Raw genomic sequence first — 20,915 nt, forward strand, 5'->3', positions numbered from 1 at the left:
CTGACCAGCTGTAGATTCATTTAGGATGCTGACCACCTGTAGTGTCATTTAGGATGCTGACCAGCTGTAGATTCATTTAGGATGCTGACCAGCTGTAGTGTCATTTAGGATGCTGACCAGCTGTAGATTCATTTAGGATGCTGACCAGCTGTAGTGTTCATTTAGGACGCTGACCAGCTGTAGTGTCATTTAGGATGCTGACTAGATGTAGTGTCATTTAGGATGCTGAACAGCTGTACTGTCATTTAGGATGCTGACCAGCTGTAGTGTTCATTTAGGATGCTGACCAGCTGTAGATTCATTTAGGATGCTGACTAGATGTAGTGTCATTTAGGATGCTGACTAGATGTAGTGTCATTTAGGATGCTGACTAGATGTAGTGTCATTTAGGATGCTGACTAGATGTAGTGTCATTTAGGATGCTGACTAGATGTAGTGTCATTTAGGATGCTGACTAGATGTAGTGTCATTTAGGATGCTGACCAGTTGTAGATTCATTTAGGATGCTGACCAGCTGTAGTGTCATTTAGGATGCTGACCAGCTGTAGATTCATTTAGGATGCTGACCAGCTGTAGTGTCATTTAGGATGCTGACCAGCTGTAGTGTTCATTTAGGATGCTGAACAGCTGTAGGGTCATTTAGGATGCTGACTAGATGTAGTGTCATTTAGGATGCTGACTAGATGTAGTGTCATTTAGGATGCTGACCAGCTGTAGTGTCATTTAGGATGCTGACCAGCTGTAGATTCATTTAGGATGCTGACCAGCTGTAGATTCATTTAGGATGCTGACCAGCTGTAGCGTCATTTAGGATGCTGACCAGCTGTAGTGTCATTTAGGATGCTGACTAGATGTAGTGTCATTTAGGACGCTGACTAGATGTAGTGTCATTTAGGACGCTGACCAGATGTAGTGTCATTTAGGACGCTGACTAGATGTAGTGTCATTTAGGACGCTGACTAGATGTAGTGTCATTTAGGATGCTGACTAGATGTAGTGTCATTTAGGATGCTGACTAGATGTAGTGTCATTTAGGATGCTGACTAGATGTAGTGTTCATTTAGGATGCTGACTAGATGTAGTGTCATTTAGGATGCTGACTAGATGTAGTGTCATTTAGGATGCTGACTAGATGTAGTGTCATTTAGGATGCTGACCAGCTGTAGTGTCATTTAGGACGCTGACCAGCTGTAGTGTCATTTAGGACGCTGACTAGATGTAGTGTCATTTAGGACGCTGACTAGATGTAGTGTCATTTAGGATGCTGACTAGATGTAGTGTCATTTAGGATGCTGACTAGATGTAGTTTCTCCCAAGAGGCCTGTTGTGCTCTGACTCACTCTGTGTGAGTGTGTGTGTGTGTGTGAGTGCTGTACCTTCTCTCCAGAGGTTTGTGCAGGGCCCTGGCTCACCTCTCTCTCTCTCTGTGTGTGTGTGTGTGTGTGTGTGTGTGTGTGTGTGTGTGTGTGTGAGTGCTGTACCTTCTCTCCAGAGGTTTGTGCAGGGCCCTGGCTCACCTCTCTCTCTGTGTGTGTGTGTGTGTGTGTGTGTGTGTGTGTGAGTGCTGTACCTTCTCTCCAGAGGTTTGTGCAGGGCCCTGGCTCACCTCTCTCTCTGTGTGTGTGTGTGTGTGTGTGTGTGTGTGTGTGTGTGTGTGTGTGTGTGTGTGTGTGTGTGTGTGTGTGTGTTTGAGTGCTGTACCTTCTCTCCAGAGGTTTGTGCAGGGCCCTGGCTCACCTCTCTCTCTGTGTGTGTGTGTGAGTGCTGTACCTTCTCTCCAGAGGTTTGTGCAGGGCCCTGGCTCACCTCTCTCTCTCTGTGTGTGTGTGTGTGTGTGTGTGTGTGTGTGTGTGAGTGCTGTACCTTCTCTCCAGAGGTTTGTGCAGGGCCCTGGCTCTGGGTAGAGCCGGTGCTGGGGGCCATGCCCTGAGTATACCTCTTAGTGATCTCTACAAAGTCATCCAAGTCAACAAACTGACCAGCTATATAGAGAGGGAGAAGAGAGAGAGAGAGAGAGAGACGAGGGGGAGAGAGAGAGAGGGGGGGGGATAGAGAGAGAGAGAGACGAGGGGGAGAGAGAGAGAGAGGGGGGGGTAGGGGATAGAGAGAGAGTAGGGGGTAGAGGGGAGAGAGGAGAGAGAGAGGCGGGAGAGGGGGGAGAGAGAGAGAGAGATAGAGAGAGAGAGAAAGGGAGAGAGAGAGAGAGAGAGAGAAAGAGATGAAGAAATAGAGAGAAAAGGGGTAGAGGGGAGAGGGGGTAGAGGGGAGAGAGAGAGATAGAGAGAGAGAGAGAAAGGGAGAGAGAGAGAGAGAGAGAAAGGGAGAGATAGAGACAGAGATAGAGATGAGACATTAAATCTTCACTTCTCTCTCCTTGAGAACACCACTCCCACTTACTCTCTCCAGTGACCATGTTCTCCAGGACTTTCTGGGTTTGGTCCGTGGTGGCGCCACCTGTTGGCCGACATTACAGAGTCACTTACACTTAAAGGTGCAACACAGAACGTTCCGGAAAACATAGTGGAATGTTTTAATAATATTTAGGATGAAAACATAGTGGAATTGTTTTAATAATATTTAGGATGAAAACATAGTGGAATTGTTTTAATAATATTTAGGATGAAACCATAGTGGAATTGTATTAATAATATTTAGGATGAAAACATAGTGGAATTGTTTTAATAATATTTAGGATGAAACCATAGTGGAATTGTTTTAATAATATTTAGGATGAAACCATAGTGGAATTGTTTTAATAATATTTAGGATGAAACCATAGTGGAATTGTTTTAATAATATTTAGGATGAAAACATAGTGGAATTATTTTAATAATATTTAGGATGAAAACATAGTGGAATTGTTTTAATAATATTTAGGGTGAAAACATAGTGGAATTGTTTTAATAATATTTTTGGGACCGGCATACAACATGTGTTTTGAACGCAGCCTAGTGCTGTTGCAATTCACGTAGTAGTTAGTTAGTTAGTTAGTTAGTTAGTTAGTTAGTTAGTTACCAGTTTACTGCAAAACTCATCAGCTCCAACTTGTTCCCAGAGAAAGTAACAGGGAGATGTGGAGCTCAAGGTTAAGTGTGTATCCAGGTGTGTGTGTGTGTGTGTGTGTATCCAGGTGTGTGTGTGTGTGTGTGTGTGTGTGCGTGCGTGCGTGTTTCCAGGTGTGTGTGTGTGTGTGTGTGTGTGTATCCAGGTGTGTGTGTGCGTGTGTGTGAGTTTCCAGGTGTGTGTGTGTGTGTACATCCAGGTGTGTGTGTGTGTGTATCCAGGTGTGTGTGTGCGTGCGTGTGTGTGTGTATCCAGGTGAGTGTGTGTGTGTGTGTGTGTGCGCGTGTGTGCGTGCGTGCGTGTTTCCAGGTGTGTGTGTGTGTACATCCAGGTGTGTGTGTGTGTTTCCAGTATTGTGTGTGTGTGTGTGTGTGTGTGCGTGCGTGTGTGTTTCCAGGTGTGTGTGTGTGTACACCCAGGTGTGTGTGTGTGTTTCCAGTATTGTGTGTGTGTGTCGTACCGTGCACAGCATTGACCTGTCCAACGTTCTCCATCATCTCAGACACCGCCATCTTCTCCTTCCTGCCGGGGTTCAGCTTCCTGAACATCATCATGGCCGCCTTCCGGACCGTCTGCTCAAACCTGCTCTCTGTCGACAGACGACGCACCTCCTCCTCATTATCTTCACCGATACCTGGGAGGTTCACACACACACACACACACACACGCACACACACAGGTAGAGTAAACACACACACACACACGCACACACACACGCACACACACGCACACACGCACAGGACGTGGGTAACCAGTGAACTGCACAGGGTGGTATTGAGGACGTCGGTAACCAGTGAACCACACAGGGTGGTATTCAGGATGTGGGTAACTACAGGCTGGTATTCAGGACGTGGGTAACCAGTGAACCACACAGGGTGGTATTCAGGACGTGGGTAACCACAGGGTGGTATTGAGGACGTGGGTAACCACAGGGTGGTATTGAGGACGTGGGTAACCACAGGGTGGTATTGAGGACGTGGGTAACCACAGGGTGGTATTGAGGATGTGGGTAACCACGGGGTGGTATTGAGGACGTGGGTAACCACGGGGTGGTATTGAGGATGTGGGTAACCACGGGGTGGTATTGAGGACGTGGGTAACCACGGGGTGGTATTGAGGATGTGGGTAACCGTAGGGTGGTATTGAGGATGTGGGTAACCACAGGGTGGTATTGAGGATGTGGGTAACCAGTGAACTACACGATGGTATTGAGGACGTGGGTAACCACAGGGTGGTATTGAGGACATGGGTAACCACGGGGTGGTATTGAGGACGTGGGTAACCACGGGGTGGTATTCAGGACGTGGGTAACCACAGGGTGGTATTCAGGACGTGGGTAACCACAGGGTGGTATTCAGGACGTGGGTAACCACAGGGTGGTATTCAGGACGTGGGTAACCAGGGGAACTAAAGGGTGATATTCAGGACGTGGGTAACGAGTGAACTACACAATGGTATTCAGGACGTGGGTAACCATAGGGTGGTATTCAGGACATGTGTAACCACAGGGTGGTATTGAGGACGTGGGTAACCAGTGAACTAGACTATGGTATTCAGGACGTGGGTAACCAGTGAACTACAGGGTGGTATTCAGGACGTTTTTTATTTATTTTATTTTATTTTACCTTTATTTAACCAGGTAGGCAAGTTGAGAACAAGTTCTCATTTACAATTGCGACCTGGCCAAGATAAAGCAAAGCAGTTCGACAGATACAACAACACAGAGTTACACATGGAGTAAAACAAACATACAGTCAATAATAAAGTATAAACAAGTCTATATACAATGTGAGCAAATGAGGTGAGAAGGGAGGTAAAGGCAAAAAAAGGCCTTGGTGGCAAGGTAAATACAATATAGCAAGTAAAACACTGGAATGGTAGTTTTGCAATGGAAGAATGTGCAAAGTAGAAATAAAAATAATGGGGTGCAAAGGAGCAAAATAAATAAATAAATTAAATACAGTTGGGAAAGAGGTAGTTGATAGGGCTAAATTATATGTGGGCTATGTACAGGTGCAGTAATCTGTGAGCTGCTCTGACAGTTGGTGCTTAAAGCTAGTGAGGGAGATAAGTGTTTCCAGTTTCAGAGATTTTTGTAGTTCGTTCCAGTCATTGGCAGCAGAGAACTGGAAAGAGAGGCGGCCAAAGAAAGAATTGGTTTTGGGGGTGACTAGAGAGATATACCTGCTGGAGCGTGTGCTACAGGTGGGAGATGCTATGGTGACCAGCGAGCTGAGATAAGGGGGGACTTTACCTAGCAGGGTCTTGTAGATGACATGGAGCCAGTGGGTTTGGCGACGAGTATGAAGCGAGGGCCAGCCAACGAGAGCGTACAGGTCGCAATGGTGGGTAGTGTATGGGGCTTTGGTGACAAAACGGATTGCACTGTGATAGACTGCATCCAGTTTGTTGAGTAGGGTATTGGAGGCTATTTTGTAAATTACATCGCCAAAGTCGAGGATTGGTAGGATGGTCAGTTTTACAAGGGTATGTTTGGCAGCATGAGTGAAGGATGCTTTGTTGCGAAATAGGAAGCCAATTCTAGATTTAACTTTGGATTGGAGATGTTTGATATGGGTCTGGAAGGAGAGTTTACAGTCTAACCAGACACCTAAGTATTTGTAGTTGTCCACGTATTCTAAGTCAGAGCCGTCCAGAGTAGTGATGTTGGACAGGCGGGTAGGTGCAGGTAGTGATCGGTTGAAGAGCATGCATTTAGTTTTACTTGTATTTAAGAGCAGTTGGAGGCCACGGAAGGAGAGTTGTATGGCATTGAAGCTTGCCTGGAGGGTTGTTAACACAGTGTCCAAAGAAGGGCCGGAAGTATACAGAATGGTGTCGTCTGCGTAGAGGTGGATCAGAGACTCACCAGCAGCAAGAGCGACCTCATTGATGTATACAGAGAAGAGAGTCGGTCCAAGAATTGAACCCTGTGGCACCCCCATAGAGACTGCCAGAGGTCCGGACAACAGACCCTCAGATTTGACACACTGAACTCTATCAGAGAAGTAGTTGGTGAACCAGGCGAGGCAATCATTTGAGAAACCAAGGCTGTTGAGTCTGCCGATGAGGATGTGGTGATTGACAGAGTCGAAAGCCTTGGCCAGATCAATGAATACGGCTGCACAGTAATGTTTCTTATCGATGGCGGTTAAGATATCGTTTAGGACCTTGAGCGTGGCTGAGGTGCACCCATGACCAGCTCTGAAACCAGATTGCATAGCAGAGAAGGTATGGTGAGATTCAAAATGGTCGGTAATCTGTTTGTTGACTTGGCTTTCGAAGACCTTAGAAAGGCATGGTAGGATAGATATAGGTCTGTAGCAGTTTGGGTCAAGAGTGTCCCCCCCTTTGAAGAGGGGGATGACCGCAGCTGCTTTCCAATCTTTGGGAATCTCAGACGACACGAAAGAGAGGTTGAACAGGCTAGTAATAGGGGTGGCAACAATTTTGGCAGATAATTTTAGAAAGAAAGGGTCCAGATTGTCTAGCCCGGCTGATTTGTAGGGGTCCAGATTTTGCAGCTCTTTCAGAACATCAGCTGAATGGATTTGGGAGAAGGAGAAATGGGGAAGGCTTGGGCGAGTTGCTGTTGGGGGTGCAGTGCTGTTGACAGGGGTAGGAGTAGCCAGGTGGAAAGCATGGCCAGCAGTAGAAAAATGCTTATTGAAATTTTCAATTATGGTGGATTTATCAGTGGTGACAGTGTTTCCTATCTTCAGTGCAGTGGGCAGCTGGGAGGAGGTGTTCTTATTCTCCATGGACTTTACAGTGTCCCAGAACTTTTTTGAGTTAGTGTTGCAAGAAGCAAATTTCTGCTTGAAAAAGCTAGCCTTGGCTTTTCTAACTGCCTGTGTATAATGGTTTCTAGCTTCCCTGAACAGCTGCATATCACGGGGGCTGTTCGATGCTAATGCAGAACGCCATAGGACGTTTTTGTGTTGATTAAGGGCAGTCAGGTCTGGGGAGAACCAAGGGCTATATCTGTTCCTGGTTCTAAATTTCTTGAATGGGGCATGTTTATTTAAGATGGTAAGGAAGGCATTTTTAAAAAATATCCAGGCATCCTCTACTGACGGGATGAGGTCAATATCCTTCCAGGATACCCCGGCCAGGTCGATTAGAAAGGCCTGCTCGCTGAAGTGTTTCAGGGAGCGTTTTACAGTGATGAGAGGAGGTCGTTTGACCGCTGACCCATTACGGATGCAGGCAATGAGGCAGTGATCGCTGAGATCTTGGTTGAAGACAGCAGAGGTGTATTTAGAGGGGAAGTTGGTTAGGATGATATCTATGAGGGTGCCCGTGTTTAAGGCTTTGGGGAGGTACCTGGTAGGTTCATTGATAATTTGTGTGAGATTGAGGGCATCAAGTTTAGATTGTAGGATGGCTGGGGTGTTAAGCATGTTCCAGTTTAGGTCGCCTAGCAGCACGAGCTCTGAAGATAGATGGGGGGCAATCAGTTCACATATGGTGTCCAGAGCACAGCTGGGGGCAGAGGGTGGTCTATAGCAGGCGGCAACGGTGAGAGACTTGTTTTTAGAAAGGTGGATTTTTAAAAGTAGAAGTTCAAATTGTTTGGGTACAGACCTGGATAGTAGGACAGAACTCTGCAGGCTATCTTTGCAGTAAATTGCAACACCGCCCCCTTTGGCAGTTCTATCTTGTCTGAAAATGTTGTAGTTTGGAATTAAAATGTCTGAATTTTTGGTGGTCTTCCTAAGCCAGGATTCAGACACAGCTAGAACATCCGGGTTGGCAGAGTGTGCTAAAGCAGTGAATAGAACAAACTTAGGGAGGAGGCTTCTAATGTTAACATGCATGAAACCAAGGCTATTACGGTTACAGAAGTCGTCAAAAGAGAGCGCCTGGGGAATAGGAGTGGAGCTAGGCACTGCAGGGCCTGGATTCACCTCTACATCGCCAGAGGAACATAGGAGGAGTAGAATAAGGGTGCGACTAAAAGCAATAAGAATTGGTCGTCTAGAACGTCTGGAACAGAGAGTAAAAGGAGGTTTCTGGGGGCGATAAAATAGCATCAAGGTATAATGTACAGACAAAGGTAAGGTAGGATGTGAATACAGTGGAGGTAAACCTAGGTATTGAGTGATGAAGAGAGAGATATTGTCTCTAGAAACATCATTGAAACCAGGAGATGTCATTGCATGTGTGGGTGGTGGAACTAATAGGTTGGATAAGGTATAGTGAGCAGGACTAGAGGCTCTACAGTGAAATAAGCCAATAAACACTAACCAGAACAGCAATGGACAAGACATATTGACATTAAGGAGAGGCATGCTTAGTCGAGTGATCAAAAGGGTCCAGTGAGTGGAGAGGTTGGTTTAGGGTCACGGCGATTTAGACAGCTAGCCAAGCCAACCGGTAGCAAGCTAGCATAGGATGGAGTCTGTTGTTAGCCACCTCTTGCGTTCGGTCAGTAGATTAGTGGGGTTCCGTGTGGTAGAGGGGATTAATCAAAATCACACAACAACAAAAATAAGAACAATAGATATAGTTATAGAGGCCCGAGAAGAAAACATAATAATTCAAATAAATAAATTGTCCGATTGTCTATTCAGAATAGCAGCCGGAAAGACAGCTAACGGTTAGCGGGCCGCAGATGGGCGTTCCGGTAACGTCGCGACAGAGGAGCCAGCCGGATCTCCTTCAGGTAGATAACGTCGGCAGTCCGGTAGTGAAGGCCCGGTGGGGCTCCGCGTAGGCAGTGAAACGGGTCCGGATAGGTGACTGCAGCCCAGGAGTGAATGATGGAACTCAGGCGTGATTGACGGAGCTGGCTAGCACCGGAACAATCGATGTTTGCTCCGGAATCGACGAAAGCCGACTGTCACACGGATAGCAGCTAGCTAGCTGTGAGATCCGGGTATGAATGTCCAGAGAGCAGTTGAAATCCAGGGACATGGAGAGAAAAATTGGTCCGGTATGTTCCGTTCCGAGCCGCGCTGCGCCGTACAAAACTGGCGATAGATTTTCGAACTAAAGGACAGCCGATGACCACAAACCGTGGTTAGCTTCTGATTAGCTTCTGGGCTAGCTCCTGGCTAGCTTCTGGCTAGTTTCTGGCCAGCCTCCTGGAGTTTCTGGCTAGCTTCCTGAAGGATTGCAGATCTGAGGTAAATAATACTTTTTTATAAATATAAATTGGTGAGGCTGGTTGCAGGAGAGTGTTTAGAAGATGAGTTGATGGAAAATAAAAATAAAATGTATGTGAAAAAAGTTGTAAATATATATATATACAGGACACGACAAGACGAGGACAAAAGACGTCTGAACTGCTATGCGATCTTGGATCTCAAGTGGGTAACTACAGGGTGGTAATCAGGACGTGGGTAACCATAGGGTGGTATTCAAGACGTGGGTAACCAGTGAACTACAGGGTGGTATTCAGGACGTGGGTAACCAGTGAACTAAAGGGTGGTATTGAGAATGTGGGTAACCAGTGAACTACAGGGTGGTATTCAGGACGTGGGTAACCAGTGAACTACACAGGGTGGTATTCAGGACGTGGGTAACCAGTGAACTACAGGGTGGTATTCAGGACGTGGGTAACCAGTGAACTACAGGGTGGTATTCAGGACGTGGGTAACACGTTAACTATAAAGTGGTATTTCTGTCCTCCTCTACCTTTCCTCTGGATCCAGCAGCGCTGTAGAAGACGGGCTGCACTCTTCCGTCCCTGCTTAGCGGCCTGCACCAGCCAATCAACTGCCAGGCGGTTATTAAGCTCCGCCTCCTTCTCCTCAGCCAACCCCAGGTAGTATCTGCCCAGCTAAAGGAGGAGACATGTTAGTTACGGTAATAAACCAACAACTGGAGCTATCTCTACAAACATGTTAGTTACCGTAATACACCTAAAACTGGAGCCAACCCTACAGACACGTTAGTTACCGTAATACACCTAAAAATGGAGACAACCCTACAGACACGTTAGTTACTGTAATACACCTAAAACTGGAGCCAACCCTACAGACACGTTAGTTACCGTAATACACCTAAAAATGGAGACAACCCTACAGACACGTTAGTTACCGTAATACACCTAAAACTGGAGCCAACCCTACAGACATGTTAGTTAACCGTAATACACCTACAACTGGAGCCAACCCTACAGACATGTTAGTTACCGTAATAAACCTACAACTGGAGCCATCTCTACAGACATGTTAGTTACCATAATACACCTACATTTGGAGCCATCCTTAGGTAGGGGCTTCCTACAATACCTAGCATGCCTACAGAAGCCCAGTCAGAACTACCCAGACTTCTTCTTACATTACCCAGCATGCCTAGAGACGGATCAAGTGAAAGACAATATCCAATCTTAACTTTCACTGCTCAACCTCCCCCTCCCTCCCTCCCTCCCCCTCCCTCTCTCCCTCTCCCTCCCTCTCTCCCTCCCTCCCTCCCTTTCTCCCACCCACCCACCCTCCCTCTCTCCCTCCCATAACTGCATGCCTGTCTGTGTGTATGTGTGGGACACTGTCGCAGTGGGGAATGTGTATGATTTGAGTGCTGGCCAGGGCAGACGTTCTCACTAACTAGAACCCAGCACTCAGGAATTTACCCTTTTAGAACGGAGGGTGCTACTCAGATCATCTTCCACTGGTGTGTGTGAGGGTGTGTGAATGTATGTGTGTGTGAGGGTGTGTGTGTGTGTGTTACGTTCAGAGCACGGGCTCTGAATATTCCAGAAGGCTGAGAATAGACGCAGTCATGATCAGACAACCAGCGAGCATTAAAACATCACTGCGTGTGTTCACTCACACTGGTCTGTGCTCTGGCATCTCCAGACGTGGCCTTCTCCTCCATCTCCTCAAACGACAAGTCCTCCTCAGGATCCTCATCTGTAGCGGAGGAGACAAGAGGAGAGACAAAGGAGAGACAGAGACAAAGGAGAGGAGAGATAGAGGAGAGACAAAGGAGGGGAGAGATAGAGGAGAGGAGAGACAGAGGAGAGGAGAGACAGAGGAGAGGAGAGACAAAGGAGGGGAGAGATAGAGGAGAGGAGAGACAGAGGAGAGGAGAGACAGAGGAGAGGAGAGCGAGGAGAGGAGAGATAGAGGAGAGACAAAGAAGAGGAGAGATAGAGGAGAGACAGAGGAGAGGAGAGACAGAGGAGAGGAGAGACAGAGGAGAGACAGAGGAGAGGAGAGATAGAGGAGAGACAAAGGAGAGGAGAGATAGAGGAGAGACAAAGGAGAGGAGAGATGGAGGAGAGGAGAAACAGAGGAGAGGAGAGATAGAGGAGAGGAGAGACAGAGGAGAGGAGAGACAGAGGAGAGGAGAGAGAGGAGAGGAGAGACAAAGGAGAGGAGAGATAGAGGAGAGGAGAGACAGAGGAGAGACAAAGGAGAGGAGAGACAGAGGAGAGAAGATTAATAAAAGTATTAATAAGATTAATGAAAGTATTATTTTGAGTTGATGACCCGTAAGGATGTTTTGCTCTGTGTTGTCAGTGTTATAGTCAGCTACCACCTGGTACTATACCTTAGAGACTGTTGTAGTCAGCTACCACCTGGTACCTTAGAGACTGTTGTAGTCAGCTACCACCTGGTACTATACCCTGTACCTTAGAGACTGTTGTAGACAGCTACCACCTGGTACTATACCCTGTACCTTAGAGACTGTTGTAGTCAGCTACCACCTGGCACTATACCCTGTACCTTAGAGACTGTTGTAGTCAGCTACCACCTGGTACTATACCCTGTACCTTAGAGACTGTTGTAGCCAGCTACCACCTGGTACTATACCCTGTACCTTAGAGACTGTTGTAGACAGCTACCACCTGGTACTATACCTTAGAGACTGTTGTAGACAGCTACCACCTGGTACCTTAGAGAATGTTGTAGACAGCTACCACCTGGTACTGTACCTTAGAGACTGCTGTAGACAGCTACCACCTGGTACTATACCCTGTACCTTAAAGACTGTTGTAGTCAGCTACCACCTGGTACTATACCTTAGAGACTGTGGTAGACAGCTACCACCTGGTACTATACCTTAGAGACTGTTGTAGTCAGCTACCACCTGGTACTATACCCTGTACCTTAGAGACTGTTGTAGACAGCTACCACCTGGTACTATACTCTGTACCTTAGAGACTGTTGTAGTCAGCTACCACCTGGTACTATACCCTGTACCTTAGAGACTATGGTAGACAGCTACCACCTGGTACTATACCATGTATCTTAGAGACTATGGTAGACAGCTACCACCTGGTACTATACCCTGTACCTTAGAGACTGTTGTAGTCAGCTACCACCTGGTACTATACCCTGTATCTTAGAGACTGTTGTAGTCAGCTACCACCTGGTACTATACCCTGTAGCTTAGAGACTATTGTAGACAGCTACCACCTGGTACTATACCCTGTACCTTAGAGACTGTGGTAGACAGCTACCACCTGGTACTATACCATGTACCTTAGAGACTGTTGTAGTCAGCTACCACCTGGTACTATACCCTGTACCTTAGAGACTGTTGTAGTCAGCTACCACCTGGTACTATACCTTAGAGACTGTTGTAGTCAGCTACCACCTGGTACTATACCCTGTACCTTAGAGACTGTTGTAGTCAGCTACCACCTGGTACTATACCCTGTACCTTAGAGACTGTTGTAGACAGCTACCACCTGGTACTAGACCCTGTACCTTAGAGACTGTTGTAGTCAGCTACCACCTGGTACTATACCCTGTACCTTAGAGACTATGGTAGACAGCTACCACCTGGTACTATACCATGTACCTTAGAGACTATGGTAGACAGCTACCACCTGGTACTATACCCTGTACCTTAGAGACTGTTGTAGTCAGCTACCACCTGGTACTATACCCTGTATCTTAGAGACTGTTGTAGTCAGCTACCACCTGGTACTATACCCTGTAGCTTAGAGACTATTGTAGACAGCTACCACCTGGTACTATACCCTGTACCTTAGAGACTGTGGTAGACAGCTACCACCTGGTACTATACCATGTACCTTAGAGACTGTTGTAGTCAGCTACCACCTGGTACTATACCCTGTACCTTAGAGACTGTTGTAGTCAGCTACCACCTGGTACTATACCCTGTACCTTAGAGACTGTTGTAGACAGCTACCACCTGGTACTATACCACTGATACTACACTGATACTACACTGACATTACACTGACAATACACTGATACTACACTGACACTACACTGATACTACACTGACATTACACTGATACTACACTGATACTACACTGATACTACACTGACACTACACTGACAATACACTGACAATACACTGATACTACACTGATACTACACTGATACTACACTGACAATACACTGATACTACACTGACACTACACTGACACTACACTGACATTACACTGACAATACACTGATACTACACTGACAATACACTGACACTACACTGACATTACACTGACAATACACTGATACTACACTGACACTACACTGACACTACACTGACATTACACTGACAATACACTGATACTACACTGACACTACACTGATACTACACTGACAATACACTGATACTACACTGATACTACACTGACAATACACTGATAACACACTGATAACACACTGACACTACACTGACAATACACTGATAACACACTGACACTACACTGATACTACACTGACACTACACTGACACTACACTGACAATACATTGATACGACACTTATACTACACTGATAATACACTGGTACTATACTGATACTACACTGACACTACACTGATACTACACTGATAATACACTGGTACTACACTGACAATACACTGATACTACACTGATACTACACTGACAATACACTGATACTACACTGATACTACACTGATAATACACTGGTACTATACTGATACTACACTGATACTACACTGACACTACACTGATAATACACTGATAATACACTGGTACTACACTGATACTACACTGACAATACATTGATACGACACTTATACTACACTGATAATACACTGGTACTATACTGATACTACACTGATACTACACTGACACTACACTGATACTACACTGATAATACACTGGTACTACACTGACACTACACTGATACTACACTGACACTACACTGACATTACACTGACAATACACTGATACTACACAGACACTACACTGACATTACACTGACATTACACTGACAATACACTGATACTACACTGACACTACACTGACACTACACTGACATTACACTGACAATACACTGATACTACACTGACACTACACTGATACTACACTGACAATACACTGATACTACACTGATACTACACTGACAATACACTGATAACACACTGATAACACACTGACACTACACTGACAATACACTGATAACACACTGACACTACACTGATACTACACTGACACGACACTTATACTACACTGATAATACACTGGTACTATACTGATACTACACTGATACTACACTGACACTACACTGATACTACACTGATAATACACTGGTACTATACTGATACTACACTGATACTACACTGACACTACACTGATACTACACTGATAATACACTGGTACTATACTGACACTACACTGATACTACACTGACACTACACTGACACTACACTGACAATACATTGATACGACACTTATACTACACTGATAATACACTGGTACTATACTGATACTACACTGATACTACACTGACACTACACTGATACTACACTGATAATACACTGGTACTACACTGACACTACACTTATACTACACTGATAATACACTGGTACTATACTGATACTACACTGATACTACACTGACACTACACTGATACTACACTGATACTACACTGGTACTATACTGACAATACATTGATACTACACTGATACTACACTGGTACTATACTGACAATACATTGATACTACACTGATACTACACTGACAATACACTGACAATACATTGATACTACACTGATACTACACTGGTACTATACTGACAATACATTGATACTACACTGATACTACACTGACAATACACTGACAATACATTGATACTACACTGATACTACACTGGTACTATACTGACAATACATTGATAATACACTGATACTACACTGACAATACACTGATACTACACTGGTACTATACTGGATCCACCTGAACCAAATCAGGTTCAAATCAATCAGACCTGGCCAAGGAGACAGCGGGCTGCATCTCAGTAACCTCTAGTGGCTTCCTCCTCTCGGCTGCATCTCAGTAACCTCTAGTGGCTTCCTCCTCTCGGCTGCATCTCCAGTAACCTCTAGTGGCTTCCTCCTCTCGGCTGCATCTCAGTAACCTCTGGTGGCTTCCTCCATCTCCAATAACCTCTAGTGGCTTCCTCCTCTCGGCTGCATCTCCAGTAACCTCTAGTGGCTTCCTCCTCTCGGCTGCATCTCAGTAACCTCTAGTGGCTTCCTCCTCTCGGCTGCATCTCCAATAACCTCTAGTGGCTTCCTCCATCTCCAATAACCTCTAGTGGCTTCCTCCATCTCCAATAACCTCTAGTGGCTTCCTCCTCTAGGCTGCATCTCAGTAACCTCTAGTGGCTTCCTCCATCTCCAATAACCTCTGGTGGCTTCCTCCATCTCCAATAACCTCTAGTGGCTTCCTCCTCTCGGCTGCATCTCCAATAACCTCTAGTGGCTTCCTCCTCTAGGCTGCATCTCAGTAACCTCTAGTGGCTTCCTCCTCTAGGCTGCATCTCAGTAACCTCTGGTGGCTTCCTCCATCTCCAATAACCTCTAGTGGCTTCCTCCTCTAGGCTGCATCTCAGTAACCTCTAGTGGCTTCCTCCTCTAGGCTGCATCTCAGTAACCTCTAGTGGCTTCCTCCATCTCCAATAACCTCTAGTGGCTTCCTCCTCTCGGCTGCATCTCCAATAACCTCTAGTGGCTTCCTCCTCTCGGCTGCATCTCCAATAACCTCTAGTGGCTTCCTCCTCTCGGCTGCATCTCCAATAACCTCTAGTGGCTTCCTCCATCTCCAATAACCTCTCTCTACCTTTTAAATGTCAGATTTGAGTCATTTAGCTGACGCTGTAATCAAGAGCGATTTACAGGAGCAATTAGGGTTAAGTGCCTTGCTCAAGGGCACATTGGCCAATTTTTCACCTAGTCAGGCTCGGGGGATTTGAACCAGCAACCTTTTGGTTACGGGCTTAACACTCTTAACCGCTAAGCTTCCTCCCCTCGGCTGCATCTCAATACCTATGGTGACTTCCCCCCCTCGGCTGCATCTCAATACCTATGGTGACTTCCCTCGGCTGCATCTCAATACCTATGGTGACTTCCTCCCCTCGGCTGCATCTCAATACCTATGGTGACTTCCTCCCCTCGGCTGCATCTCAATACCTATGGTGACTTCCTCCCCTCGGCTGCATCTCAATAGCTATGGTGACTTCCTCCCCTCGGCTGCATCTCAATATCTATGGTGACTTCCTCCCCTCGGCTGCATCTCAATACCTATAGTGACTTCCTCCCCTCGGCTGCATCTCAATACCTATGGTGACTTCCTCCCCTCGGCTGCATCTCAATACCTAGGGTGACTTCCCCCCTCGGCTGCATCTTAATATCTATAGTGACTACCTCCCCTCGGCTGCATCTCAATATCTATAGTGACTACCTCCCCTCGGCTGCATCTCAATATCCATGGTGACTTCCTCCCCGGAAGGATGAGACACTAGGAGACACAGCGACTTAACGGTTGAGCTTGCGATCAGAGTTGAACAATTGTGTAAATTTCAGCGAGGCGACAGCCAATCAGGGCGGAGGACAGCTCTAACTTTGACATAAAGGCCAACGACCAAACTCCCATCATGCATGCTGTTTGGTAGATAGACCCACGATGGATGATTTCAGAGACTTGGTAGCTAGATTCATGGCCAAGTCTAAACGACAGGATACTTCCTTCCTCCCCCCTCTGTCTGTCTCTCTCTCTCCCTCCTTCCTTACTCCCCCCTCTGTCTCTCTCTCTCCCCCTCCTTCCTACCTTCCTTCCTCCCCCCTCTGTCTGCCTCTCTCTCTCCCCCTCCTTCCTACCTTCCTTCCTCCCCCCTCTGTCTGTCTGTCTGTCTGTCTCTCTCTCTGCCTCCTTCCTTCCTTCCTTCCTCCCCCCTCTGTCTGTCTGTCTCTTTCTCTCCCCCTCCTTCCTACCTTCCTTTCTCCCCCTCTGTCTCTCTCTCTCTCCCTCCTTCCTTCCTTACCTTCCTCACCCGCTTCAGCCTCCTCCAGTTCAGCTTTCTTCAGTCTTTCCTGCATCACCACACGTTTAGCCAGATCAGCAAAGCCCCGACTTCGGGGGGCAGGAGAGGACGAGGGGGCTCGGGTGGTGGAGGGGGCCGCAAAGCCCCAACGTCGGGGGGCAGGAGAGGTGGATGGGGTAGAGGTAGAGGCAGCGGGTGAATGAACGGATGATTTGGGGGTGATGGGGAGAGGAGAAGAAGGAGAGGAAGCTGATGAAGGGATGGAGTGAGGAGGAGAGGAAGTGGGAGGTGAAGGTGAACGAGAGACTGACGATGGGATGAATTCGGGGGAGTCTGAGGGAGTCGAGGTGAGGGAGGGTTGGGATGCACGGGGGAGGGGGCTAGGGGAGGGAGGTGAGGCAGTGTCGGGGGTAGAGGGAGACCGCTGTGGGATGAGGGGGGTGGAAGGGGGGAGTGGGGAGGGAGGAGGAGGGAGATCCATGTCCATCTCACCTGTAATGACAAGAGAAGATAAGAGATGAGGTTGTAGTCATTACAGGACATGGACAGATGATGTTGTAGTCATTACATGACATAGGACAGACGATGTTGTAGTCGTTACATGACATAGGACAGACGATGTTGTAGTCATTACAGGACATAGGACAGACAATGTTGTAGTCATTACAGGACATGGGACAGACGATGTTGTAGTCATTACAGGACATGGGACAGATGGTGTTGTAGTCATTACAGGACAGATGATGTTGTAGTCATTACAGGACATGGGGCAGATGATGTTGTAGTCATTACAGGACAGATGATGTTGTAGTCATTACAGGACATGGGGCAGATGATGTTGTAGTCATTACAGGACATGGGGCAGACGATGTTGTAGTCATTACAGGACATGGGACAGATGATGTTGTAGTCATTACAGGACAGATGGTGTTGTAGTCATTACAGGACAGATGATGTTGTAGTCATTACAGGACATGGGGCAGATGATGTTGTAGTCATTACAGGACAGATGATGTTGTAGTCATTACAGGACATGGGGCAGATGATGTTGTAGTCATTACAGGACATAGGACAGACGATGTTGTAGTCATTACAGGACATAGGACAGATGATGTTGTAGTCATTACAGGACATGGGACAGATGATGTTGTAGTCATTACAGGACATGGGACAGATGGTGTTGTAGTCATTACAGGACAGATGATGTTGTAGTCATTACAGGACATGGGGCAGATGATGTTGTAGTCATTACAGGACAGATGATGTTGTAGTCATTACAGGACATGGGCAGATGATGTTGTAGTCATTACAGGACATGGGAAGATGATGTTGTAGTCATTACAGGACATGGGCAGATGATGTTGTAGTCATTACAGGACATGGGACATATGGTGTTGTAGTCATTACAGGACAGATGTTGTAGTCATTACAGGGCATGGGACAGATGATGCTGTAGTCATTACAGGACATGGGCAGATGATGTTGTAGTCATTACAGGACAGATGATGTTGTAGTCATTACAGGGCATGGGACATATGATGTTGTAGTCATTACAGGACAGATGATGTTGTAGTCATTACAGGGCATGGACAGATGATGTTGTAGTCATTACAGGACATGGGCAGATGATGTTGTAGTCATTACAGGACATGGGAAGATGATGTTGTAGTCATTACAGGACATGGGAAGATGATGTTGTAGTCATTACAGGACATGGGACATATGGTGTTGTAGTCATTACAGGACAGATGTTGTTGTCATTACAGGGCATGGGACAGATGATGCTGTAGTCATTACAGGACATGGGCAGATGATGTTGTAGTCATTACAGGACAGATGATGTTGTAGTCATTACAGGGCATGGGACATATGATGTTGTAGTCATTACAGGACAGATGATGTTGTAGTCATTACAGGGCATGGACAGATGATGTTGTAGTCATTACAGGACATGGGCAGATGATGTTGTAGTCATTACAGGACATGGGAAGATGATGTTGTAGTCATTACAGGACATGGGAAGATGATGTTGTAGTCATTACAGGACATGGGACATATGGTGTTGTAGTCATTACAGGACAGATGTTGTAGTCATTACAGGGCATGGGACAGATGATGCTGTAGTCATTACAGGACATGGGCAGATGATTTTGTAGTCATTACAGGACAGATGGTGTTGTAGTCATTACAGGACATGGGACAGACGATGTTGTAGTCATTACAGGACAGATGATGTTGTAGTCATTACAGGGCATGGGACATATGATGTTGTAGTCATTACAGGACAGATGATGTTGTAGTCATTACAGGGCATGGACAGATGATGTTGTAGTCATTACAGGACAGATGATGTTGTAGTCATTACAGGACATAGACAGATGATGTTGTAGTCATTACAGGACAGATGGTGTTTTAGTCATTACAGGGCAGATGATGTTGTAGTCATTACAGGGCATGGACAGATGATGTTGTAGTCATTACAGGACAGATGGTGTTGTAGTCATTACAGGACATGGGACAGATGATGTTGTAGTCATTACAGGACATGGGACAGATGGTGTTGTAGTCATTACAGGACATGGACAGATGGTGTTGTAGTCATTACAGGACATGGGACAGATGGTGTTGTAGTCATTACAGGACATAGACAGATGATGTTGTAGTCATTACAGGACAGATGAGGTTGTAGTCATTACAGGACATGGAAAGGAAAGTAAAGTTCAAAATCTTCCTGCTGTGCTACAGATGCCTTAACTTAATTTGATCATGCTGTTGTTTCAGGAATTTTCAGGCATAGCAATGCAAACATGTAGTGTATTCAAGGTTTAAAAAGACTTCTAAAGTTTGTCATTTCCACTTAAAATTTAGGGCAGGGTTTTTTGGCCGGGGAGCTTTTCCTTGGCTCATTGAGCTCTAGCGACTCCTTGTGGCGGGCCGAGGGCCTGCAAGCTGACTTCAGTGGTCAGTCGAACGGTGTATCCACAGACACATTGGTGCGGCTGGCTTCCGGGTTACGCGAGCAGTGTGTTAAGAAGCAGTGTGGCTTGCCGGGTCATGTTTCGGAGGAGGCATATCTTGAACTTCGCCTCTCCCGAGCCCGTTGGGGAGTTGCAGCGATGAAACATGATCATTACTAAAAATATTTAAAAAATACAAATATAAAAACGCCCATTAATTATAATCCACATAACACATCACATCCTCCTATTGCTGCAGGATTATTTGCCTGCTGTGTGAAACTGGCTCAAATTAAGATACGGCATCTGTATCATGAATTCGTCATTCTAATGCAGCTACTCTTTTTACCCTCCATGAGGTAGATCTGATATCATCACATATAGAATATGGAAATGGGATGGGAATTTTATCATTGGAAACATCGCATACACATCATGAGAGACAACGTGATGATAACAAGTGTTGATTCTGCCTTAACAATGGCTGCCCACCGGTATGCTAGAAGACAAACCGACTGTTAGTTTCTCAAACAGCTAGTAGACCTGTCGACTGTTAGTGTCTCTAACAGCTAGCAGAAGAGTTAAATCAAACTATAGGCTACACAAGTAACATTCTAGCAATCGGATTAGGCTACAGCTGCTGCCGCAAACAATGAATCGGCTAACTCACCTGCC

General features: G+C 46.1%; 1 protein-coding gene across 2 annotated transcripts in view; it reads right to left on the reverse strand.

The window, feature by feature from the left end:
* Positions 1 to 20,915, reverse strand: part of LOC139394223 (wolframin-like) — a 37,483-nt gene that overhangs the window by 13,012 nt on the left and 3,556 nt on the right. For both annotated transcript variants that reach the window (XM_071142246.1, XM_071142247.1), the window contains exons 2-7: positions 17,284 to 17,775; positions 10,846 to 10,925; positions 9,706 to 9,850; positions 3,524 to 3,697; positions 2,398 to 2,454; positions 1,864 to 1,982 (exon numbers count right to left, since the gene is read on the reverse strand). In XM_071142246.1, coding sequence (XP_070998347.1) covers positions 1,864 to 1,982; positions 2,398 to 2,454; positions 3,524 to 3,697; positions 9,706 to 9,850; positions 10,846 to 10,925; positions 17,284 to 17,775 — 1,067 coding nt within the window. The remainder of the gene's footprint in view (positions 1 to 1,863; positions 1,983 to 2,397; positions 2,455 to 3,523; positions 3,698 to 9,705; positions 9,851 to 10,845; positions 10,926 to 17,283; positions 17,776 to 20,915) is intronic.

Source organism: Oncorhynchus clarkii, unplaced genomic scaffold, assembly GCF_045791955.1.
Source record: "Oncorhynchus clarkii lewisi isolate Uvic-CL-2024 unplaced genomic scaffold, UVic_Ocla_1.0 unplaced_contig_1469_pilon_pilon, whole genome shotgun sequence".
NCBI lineage: Eukaryota > Metazoa > Chordata > Actinopteri > Salmoniformes > Salmonidae > Oncorhynchus > Oncorhynchus clarkii.